At 33.6% G+C, this 10,118-nt stretch overlaps 1 protein-coding gene across 1 annotated transcript; it reads left to right on the top strand.

The window, feature by feature from the left end:
- Window positions 1-5,151: 5,151 nt before the first annotated feature.
- On the top strand, window positions 5,152-8,905 carry LOC149555488 (early-responsive to dehydration stress protein (ERD4)). Its single transcript, XM_089829539.1, has 2 exons — window positions 5,152-5,535; window positions 6,014-8,905. Exon 2 carries the CDS (start codon window positions 6,156-6,158, stop codon window positions 8,799-8,801), a length of 2,646 nt encoding a protein of 881 aa, XP_089685665.1. The 5' UTR covers window positions 5,152-5,535; window positions 6,014-6,155; the 3' UTR covers window positions 8,802-8,905.
- The last annotated feature ends 1,213 nt before the right edge of the window (window positions 8,906-10,118 follow it).

The raw sequence follows: 10,118 nt of genomic DNA, 5'->3' as shown, positions 1-10,118 counted from the left end.
AAAGATTTATTTATCACAATTAGGTGATCATTGCAATACAAGGAATCTCATTCAATAAATCAGAGCTACAAATCAGAGATCAACCACTAATTCATCCTAATAGGTGCATCAATCAAATCCTTTAATAGGGTAGACTTAATAGTCTTTTGCTAAATATCTTAACGGAGTGCATACTTCATTGTATGTTTGTAAATCCTTTAACAAGGTGGACCTCATGGTCCTTATTGCTCCTAATAGGGCAGATCACTAGAAGTGTTCAATTGTAAGCCTTAACATGTTAACTTTATACTTTAGTACTAAAGCTTGTGGATATCATCCCCACCTTAGTTTTTCTTTCTAATTGGAAGGTTTCTAGGTTACCATATACATTATATCATATCCAAATGCAAGTGTGTATCAATGAATAGTGAATAAGTGCAAATTGAAGAAGGCTACAAGTAATATAAGAGACAACAAAGATTTATCTATCATAATTAGGTGATCATTGCAATACAAGTAATCTCATTCAATAAATCAGAGCTATAGATAAGAGATCAACCACTGATTCATCCTAATAGTTGCATCAATCAAATATTTTAATAGGGTAGACTTAACAGTCTTTTGCTAAATATCTTAACCGAGTGCACACTTCATTGTATGTTTGTAAATCCTTTAACAAGGTGGACCTCATGGTCCTTATTGCTCCTAACAGTGTAGATCACTAGAAGTGTTCAATTGTAAGCCTTAACATGTTAACTTTATACTACAGTACTAAAGCTTGTGGATATCATCCCCACCCTAGTTTTGCTTTCTAATTGGAAGGTTTCCAGGTTACCATATCTTGTGTCAAAGTGTTATGAATGTTTTATTTCTTTAATTCTTTCATGCATGCAATTAGATTAGAATACTATATGAATGATTAATTGGTGAAGTAAGATAAATTTTTATTGATTTGTAATTCACCCCTCCCCTCTCAGTAACTTAACCTACCTTATATTTCTAACACACATGTGTCCCAAAATACAAAATCATACTTTTCTCACTTAGGGTTAACATTTAGGATGTTTTCCCTAATTGGTAAAGTAAATGGTTTTATGAATTAAAAAATTCCTTAACTCGAAAGACCTATTTCCTTATCTTTGTTTTATTTTTCCTGTGCATACCTGCAATCACTAAATCATCCATATCTTTGTATGTATTGCTCATTAATACTTGTTGATGTAGGAGTATCCTTGGTGTAAGAGAAATCTTGCATCAACCAAAAAATATTTCATTTTAGTAATAAGGGTTGTCTTAATGCAAAGTTGATGTCTATGGAGGCTTGGTACTTAGTAAGTTAGTCATATGATCTTGGAATGTCCTAATTTCAGAGGTGAATATTCATCTTGGATATATTAGCCTACTAGTTCAGGGTCAACACCATATCATGTGTATTTATAGATTTATTATGGATTTTTGTTTTGTAATTTTGGGATATAAACTTTAGGCTCATTGTTGAAGGTCTAACTGTACTCGGATGAGGCCCAAAAACTCAATTGATGGGTGCTTGCACTGATTTGAACTTGTAGACTAGAAGCCAAGGTTTCCAAAAAGTGGGTATAATAGCCAAACATAGCAATGATTCGAGAGTTATGGCCTTCCAAAGTTGGGCCAACCAAAACTTCTAAAATAAATGTCAAAAATGTATTTGGTCAACTCTATATGTATTGTTAGGGTTTGTCAGCCCTAGGTATTAAGTTTGAGTATCTAGAACCTTCCTGAGCAACACAAAAATTACCTATTTAAGAAATACTTGAACATTGTCTATGATAGCTCTAGGTGATTGTTTGTAGCTTTGTCTTGCAGATTACTGTAATGAAGGCACCGATGTGGGTTAGCATAATGTAATTTTAGATTATGTAATTCCACATTTGTGGCGATAATAAGAAGCCCATATTTTGTTCTAGCAAATTATTGTTATTTCTTTGTTTCTGTTATGTGGTTAAGGTATTAAGGGGAGCACCCTTCATCAAGTGGCTTCAGAGTGTACTTTCATCACTCACACTTTTGCATAAAGGATCTGAGTCATAACCTATTCTTGCTTCCATCAACTACACATATACTAATTTTTAGTCTATCAACTTTGCAAGCCAAAACTATGTTTGTGCTGACAATTAAACTCTGTGATACTCAGATAATTTTCTAAGTCTTTAAACCAAAACTGTGTCTCTGTGATGTGTTGTCTTAATTTAGATGACATGTTTCCTAAATGACAACCTCAATGCATTTACATAATTACCTCTTAGCCAAATATCCAACAATCTTCCCCTTTGGCATTGATGCCAACATATGGGAAAATTGGCAAAGTCCCAAAATGTAAAATTTTACAATTGTGAAGTTTTTCAAATGGCCATATAAAATTTTCAAAATGTGGATCATTTCTATTATATACCATCTCTACATACTTATATCTCCTTATTACAATCTGTATATTAGTCATTACTGCCCCTTTGACTATACTCTACCTTATACCTCATTATACATACAATTTTCATACAATTACTCTCCCTTCGACATTGATGACAAAGGTGAGTCAAAAACTATATACAAGTCAAAATTTTGGTTTTACCTTCTTTTCTTCATGTTGATGAATTATTTAACAATGATATCCAATCAACAAAGTTGCTCTTCAATTAGACGAATCCTTCCCTCGATGCTCCCTTGACCAAATTTGACATTTTGAGAAGTGCACATAGTCTATAGGATGCTAAGTTTGTTGCTTGGAATTCTGGATAGCTAAAGTGTTCATATGATATCTTCGCCTTCAAGCACTCTTCAAGATGCTTCTGAACTGGGTCAATCTTTAGAGATAGATGCTCTCTTAACAAAGAGAACCTCTACAATGTTTGTTCCTTACCAACCTCTAGCATTCTTATTTCAACATGGATCTTACTTATGCTTTGCTTCAAGTGAATCACTTGAGAATCTACACTCTTCAACTCACTGATCAAAATTTTCACTTCATCCTATTTTCCTTTGATCTATGATGTAAAGGTGTGCATATATTCATGTGCTAGTGTACATTTCCCATAAAGTTCCTTACCTTCATGAGCACATCTCCACAATTCCTTAATACATGTATCCAAGTTCACTAAGTCATCTTTAACATTTAGAATTGTGGGATCCTATTTCCTTAACTTGCAAAAAATCCTATAATACATATCTTTACTTTGAGGATGTGATCATTCAACCTCAAAGTTTCACTAAGCTCCAATGACACCTTAATATAAATATTGATCACCATATTCTTTAGATGCATAACATTGGTTAAATGAAGCCTAATATTATATATCATTTTGTTTTTATATGCTTTTGTTACTATTGTATTAAGTTATGATTGATTCCAACTTGCCTGAAATTTCATGACTTATAAGGATCACAAAGGCTAGACTCCTCTTTTGAGAGATTTACAAGCTTTACTAATGTCCTACCAAATACTTCAGTTGCACAATACTTAAAATGTCATTGATTCCAACTCACTTGAAATTTCATTTCTTATAAAAATCACAAATGTTTGACTCTTCTCTTTCGAGAAATTCACAATCTTTTAGTTGATAGGCTATATGTGGGAACTTTGTTCCTGTATAATTACTTTTTTCAACAAAAAAATGTCAACCTTTGACCAGTAAATTGTTAGTCCTTACTGTTAATAATTTTTCGACCTATTTTCATTTCACTCCACTTTTCACTCTTATTTTTTCTAATTATTTAATTTAATTAGTTATCATCTACACTATTAACTATTGTTTTATTATTATTTATTTAACTTAAAAATTATAACTATAAAGTAATATGATATGTCATACATTATTTAAATATTTCTATTTATTTAGCTTAATTAGCTATTATTTCTAATGTTAGCTCTTATTTTTTAATTTATTATTTAATTTAATTAGTTATTATTAGTTATTTATTTTTTAATTTTAAACAAATATTATTTTATTTTGATTAGAAATTATTTATAATTTAATTTATTTAGATAAGATTTTATTTAATTTATAATTTATTTTAAATTTTAACTCTCTTCTTTTCCTATTTATTTAGAAACTTATTTACTTGTTATCTCCACTTTTAACTCAATTTTTCTTCCTTTTATCAAGCCAAGAGGCTTTTTATAGTGGTAGCAGTCTTCAATGTAAACATTTTCTATTTTGAAAAAAAATTGATGTTCATTTACATGTCAAAAAAAAAATAGACATATACATTTTTTTTTTATTGCTATGACTTTTATGGAATATGATTTTTTAAAAATTTGTACATGGTGAAATAAATCTTTGTCTAAATTTGATTTCATAAATTTTCCAATCTCACAAAACTTATGTATTAATATGAAGGCATATTATATATAAAAACAAATACAATAGTTTATTCATGGAATTTTTGTGTTCATTTGAATACAATATTTACTAAGTTTATATTAATTCTTTTGAAATTAGATACCACTCACCTTATTTTACAAAAAAAAATTTATTAAATTTTTAGGTATACTAGTTTAACTTTTGATTTTTAAAATTGAATGAAGTTTTAGTTTTTAAATTAATTTTATTTATTTTTAAAATTAGTTTAGGTAATAGGATATTTGTGGAGGAGTTACTATTTTAAAATTTTAAAAAAATATTTTTCATATTAATTTTTCATAATCTATTTTTGATGGAATTTTAAAAAAAAAATGATTATTAATTTTTAGTTTATTTTTTACTATTCACTTTATAGATGCTATTTTTTAGATGATAATTTATTAATATATAGTAAATTAGATTAAATAAATAATATTTACTTAGTTTATTAAAAAAATTAAATTAAATTTTATTTAAATTAAAAATTAAATTTATCCACATTGACTTATAATTTTAAAAAAATTAGTAAACACCTATCCGCTATCGTTGCGGAAAAGCTTGAAACTGCTAGTTACTACTATCTTAACAAATACTTTACTTACTCAATACTCTACATAATCCTAATTATCAACATGCAAGAATTCCACAAAATTTTCCCCAAAAAATCTGGTTTTTAAAATTTCATATTGCAAAGGTTCCCTTGACTTTTGAAGAAATGTGAGAATTATTGGGTATAAATAAACAATACCTATTCCAGAAGTTTCCTTTTACGCCCACACCCAGACCACCACAATCTATCGTTGGGATTCAATCGCAGTCTCTCTATCACAACACATGCTAAAGCCAAATGCGAATGGTAGGTGTCAATGGTCAGCAGGTGCCTCCATCGACTAAACTTTTCCACCGTTTAAATCAGTTTATTCCAATTTCTATCATTTATTGGTCGATTATACCCAGCATAAACGTGTGATATTCTATTCCTAAACTGAACCGAACGGCAAGATTGATCTGATTGTTTGCGAGACTACCAAACGTAATGATTTTGCCGGAGTTTGCATTTGAAATGAAATGATTTTCTACAGACATAAAAATAGGTTTTCTGATGGGGACCTTCAAATCAGAGCTGTGAAATTTCTATCTTTATATTGTGAACTTGCCATCGCATGAGCAAAATTAGCAGGTGCGTTTGATCTTTGTATAAAGTTTCAATATTGTTTATTTTTCGAATCCTTGGTGAAATAATTATGTGGCTTGGGAGTCTGATTTGTATTTACCCTCTCTAAGAAAATTCGTAGTATTGGACTGAATTCGCAAGGCCACTGGGTGCTTACGGAGTGCATGAATTTTAATTTCTAGAAATCTCTGTCAACGACTGCCATGATTCTAGGTTTCAGAAGAGTTATTTTTTTCCTTTTTTTCTTCCATTCTTATGCCACTATTTGATTGAATTCTAAGAAAATCTCTGGCAGCAACTCCCATGCTTTTAGGGTTTACAAGAGTTTTTATTTCCCCTTAATTTCGTTTTTGCCGAGTTTTCTTATTGCGTGCTCCATTATTATGTCTGTATTTGATTGATATAATGAGATTTAGGTTAAATTAGTACATTCGTGAGAAGAATTTCTAAGATGGGTTTTATGCATGTGCATGTTATGATGTAGATAATGAGATATAGGGATTGGGGAAACTCGATTGAGGCCTCTTTGGTACTTTCTGGGTGATTGGTTTTCCTGCGTATAATGATAGAACAGGAATTCGGTATATAACAGAGTAGACAAGGGCAAGGCAGCTTTATGGATGTAAATGCAGCCGCAGTATCTCAGGATGGTCGATGACATGTTCTCTAGGGGCTTAGTTGGATCACTGCTCTTCATGTATGTATTTGGGGCAGTGGCATTATCCGAAAATGGGGTTTCTGTATTGAACGGCACACGTAAAAGCATAATGTTGGAGTCTCCAGCACCATCCGAGGTTCCCCCGGGAGAGGGTACATGGTACGGGAATATACAGTATCTTCTAAACATCTCAGCTATTGGAGCACTGTGCTGCCTACTTCTATTTTTATGTGTTAAATTAAGAAGCGATCACAAACTGCCGGGGCTTTCTAGCCTAGCTACCAAATTGTTAGCTGTGTGGCACACAACAGGTCAGCAAATCGCTCGCACTTGTGGCGCGAATCCAGCGCAGTTTCTTTATGTGGAGGGTGGAAGTTTTGTTGCTCTTGCTGTTATTTGCTTCTTGGCAATCTGTGGTATCCTGCCCCTGAACCTATATGGAGGAACAGTGCCTATGGAAGATCAGTTTTCTAAGACTACAATCAGCCATATTGAGAAAGGGGCTCCTCTACTATGGATGCATGTATTATTTATGATTATTGTAGTTTGTGTGGTTCATTACTGTATCAAAGCTCTCGAAGAGAGGTTGAACTTGACGAGATTTCATGATGGGAATTTCTCAATCGATTCAGTCTCTGTTTACACCCTAATGATTCAAGGGATTCCAAAAACCCTGAGCATTGATAAGAGAGCCATTCAGGAATACTTTGAACATCGGTACCCTGGAAAGGTTTATAGAGTGGTAGTCCCTCCAGACTTGGCTTCTCTAGATGATCTTGCACAGGAGTTGGTAAAAGTTAGGGATGATATCGCATGGTTGCAGGCCCACATTGATGGTAGGGAAATCTCTGAGGAGCGTGACATTTTCTTATATTTCTATGAGCAAGATACAGCAGCCCAGAATGATCTTTCTGTTGAGGAGCGACATCATGGTTCATACTATGCCAGATTGAAGTATGAATGGAAACAATTTGTTACAAAATTAAAAAAGTTTAAGGAGTGGGCAGCGTTCCATTTGGGTTTAACTGATGAAGATAGATTAAGGTCACTTGAAGCTCACCGTGAAGAACTTGAAAGCAGGCTGGCAGTTTTTAAAGATGGGCGAGCTCAGGGAGCTGGGGTTGCATTTGTCATCTTCAAAGATATCTACACTGCAAACAAGGCTCTTCAGGATGCCAGAACTGAGAAAAAGAGACCACGAATTGGGAAGTTTGTTTCTATTATGGAGTTGCAGCTTGAAAAAAGCCGCTGGAAGGTAGAGAGAGCACCACCAGCTGCTGACATATATTGGCGTCATTTGGGCACTAGTAAATTTTCAAGGAAAATTCGCCGGGTGATTGTGAATGCTAGCCTTCTTGTATTACTATTATTTTTCAGTTCACCACTTGCAATAATAACTGCATTACAAAGTGCTGGACGAATTATTGATGCAGAGGCTATGGACAATGCAGCATCGTGGTTGGCTTGGGTACAGAGCTCGAGCTGGGCTGCAGCTCTGTTCTTCCAGTTCTTACCAAATATGCTAATATTTGTAAGCATGTACATAATTATTCCTGCAGCTCTATCCTCACTTTCCAAGATTGAAAGCCATTTGACTGTCTCAGGAGAGCATCAGGCTGTATTGGTTAAAACATTTTGCTTTTTCCTTGTTAATTTGATTTTTCTACGAGTACTGGTGGAGTCATCATTGGAAGGTGCTCTCTTGAGGATGGGTCAATGCTATATGGATGGGAATGATTGCAAGAAGATTGAGGAGTATATGAGTGCATCTTTTTTGACCAGGTCCTGTCTATCCTCTCTTGCTTTCCTGATAACAAGCACTTTTCTGGGCATATCTTTTGATTTGTTAGCTCCAATTCCTTGGATAAAGAAAAAACTGCAAAAGTTTGGTAAAAACGGCTTGCTGCAGTCGTCACATGAAGAACATGAAGAAACTGAGGTGTATGTCACTGAGAGTCAAGAGGACAATTTGGAAGCATCTCTGTTATCAGATAGCTACTTCAGTTTTGATGATGGAGATGGGCCAGATGGCTCAACACAAAGGGAGAGTGTAGATGGGCTTGATCTACAGGGAGGAGATTTATCAGTCTATCCAATTAGCAGAAAAGATCGCCATCGGATGATTCAGACTTTTGATTTTGCACAGTATTATGCATTTAATCTCACAATCTTTGCACTAACCCTAATTTATTCTGCTTTTGCACCTCTCGTGCTACCTGTAGGTGCATGTTACTTTGGATATCGGTATGTGGTGGATAAATACAATTTTCTCTTTGTGTATCGTGTTCATGGACTACCAGCAGGCAACGATGGAAAGCTCATGACAACCGTTCTGAGAATAATGCGACTGTGTGTGATTCTATTCCTGCTATCTATGCTATTCTTCTTCTCAGTCCGAGGAGATTCTGGGAAGCTGCAATTTCTGTGTACTTTTGTGACGATCATAGTTTATTGTTTTAAATGTGGTGTAGATAAACTAATATCCTCAACAAAAACTGGTTTTCCACCGGATACACTGGAGGGTGTACGGACCATTGACAGTATTATTGATGGACCCACTGAATATGAGGTGTATGCACAGCCAAAGTATGATTGGGATGTTTCTTCTATTTAATTTTTTCCATTGAGGATCCATTTTGATTGATACTGAATGCATGTATTTCTCTCCAAATTATCTGGAATTTTCAATTTTAATGTAATTACAATTTTTTTAGGTCAGACACTTGGAAGTATGATTGTAATGTCAAATGTATGTAACAGTTGCAGGATAACTGATTTTTGCTGTTTGGGTTGAATTATGTAAAGCATATTAACTATTTCCATTTTCAGATCCACCTCTCCCTCTTCAAATCAGCCAATCTTTATTACTGAAAAAAGTCACACCAAACGAGAGGCAGCCTGGTTGAAACCTTAGGACCTGGACACAATATGCAATGGCTTAATTTCAGAAAGACATTAAGCATGGAAATGGTAAATATGGGGATTTGGAATGGTAAATTATTTTCTTCAAATAAAATCTTCTTACTGTAAGCAGTTTTTAATCTTCATGTCAGATGGTTGAAATGCTTTTTCTCTAGAGATCTTCACTAAAGCAAATTTCTAACAGTGCTGTTTGCCATCCCAAACCTATTTCTTGACATTTTAGGAATGTTTTATGGATGGGGCATGTGAGAATGGCCAACATATTTCTGGATCATGGGTGTTGCAAGGGGTCAGCTACCAAAAAATGATATAAAATCACCAGTTGAATTAAGAAAATATTAACAAATCTAACAGAAGCTAAAATTTTGTGCTGAATTTGCTACAACTAACTGTTGATCCAATAATCCATATTATAATTATAATATGCATCTCATTGATTACAAACTTGAAACTCAGGAGTAAGAAATCAGGCCTGAGAAATAAATTGATAATATAGTTTAGTGAATATTAAGGGCTGCTTTGGTTTGGGAGACCTGGTTGGGCTACAATAATGCTATTTGTTATTCCAAACCTATTTTGCGTCAACTTTTTACTGTGTTTCTTGGAGATTTGATGTTAAATAGACGGGTGTGTGAGAATGGCCAGCCTATTTCTTGATTATGGGTGTGACCAGGGGTCAGCTGCTAAAATAATATATTAAATCAATAGTTGAATTAAGAAAAAATTGACAAAACCAATTGAAGCTAAAATTTTGTGTTGAATTTGCTATGACTAGCTATTGATAAAAAAATTCCATATATATTATAATATGTGTCTCATTTCATCAATCAAAGGTAGAAACCTCAAACCCTGGAGTAACAAGTCAGGCGTGAAATAAATCAATAATAAGGTTTAGTGCGTACTAAGGGTTGTTTTGGTTTGGGAGGTCTTGTTGGCCCCCAAATAGCTTTTTAACGTTTAACTTTGTTATTTTGATATTCTTTAAAATGCAGATTTTCAGGGATTTCAT

The sequence above is a fragment of the Cupressus sempervirens genome, chromosome 5 (assembly GCF_028749045.1).
Source record: "Cupressus sempervirens isolate cs-2001-9-10 chromosome 5, ASM2874904v1, whole genome shotgun sequence".
NCBI lineage: Eukaryota > Viridiplantae > Streptophyta > Pinopsida > Cupressales > Cupressaceae > Cupressus > Cupressus sempervirens.
The sequence above is the reverse complement of the archived record's forward strand: the minus strand, read 5'-3'. Positions and strand labels throughout refer to the sequence as shown.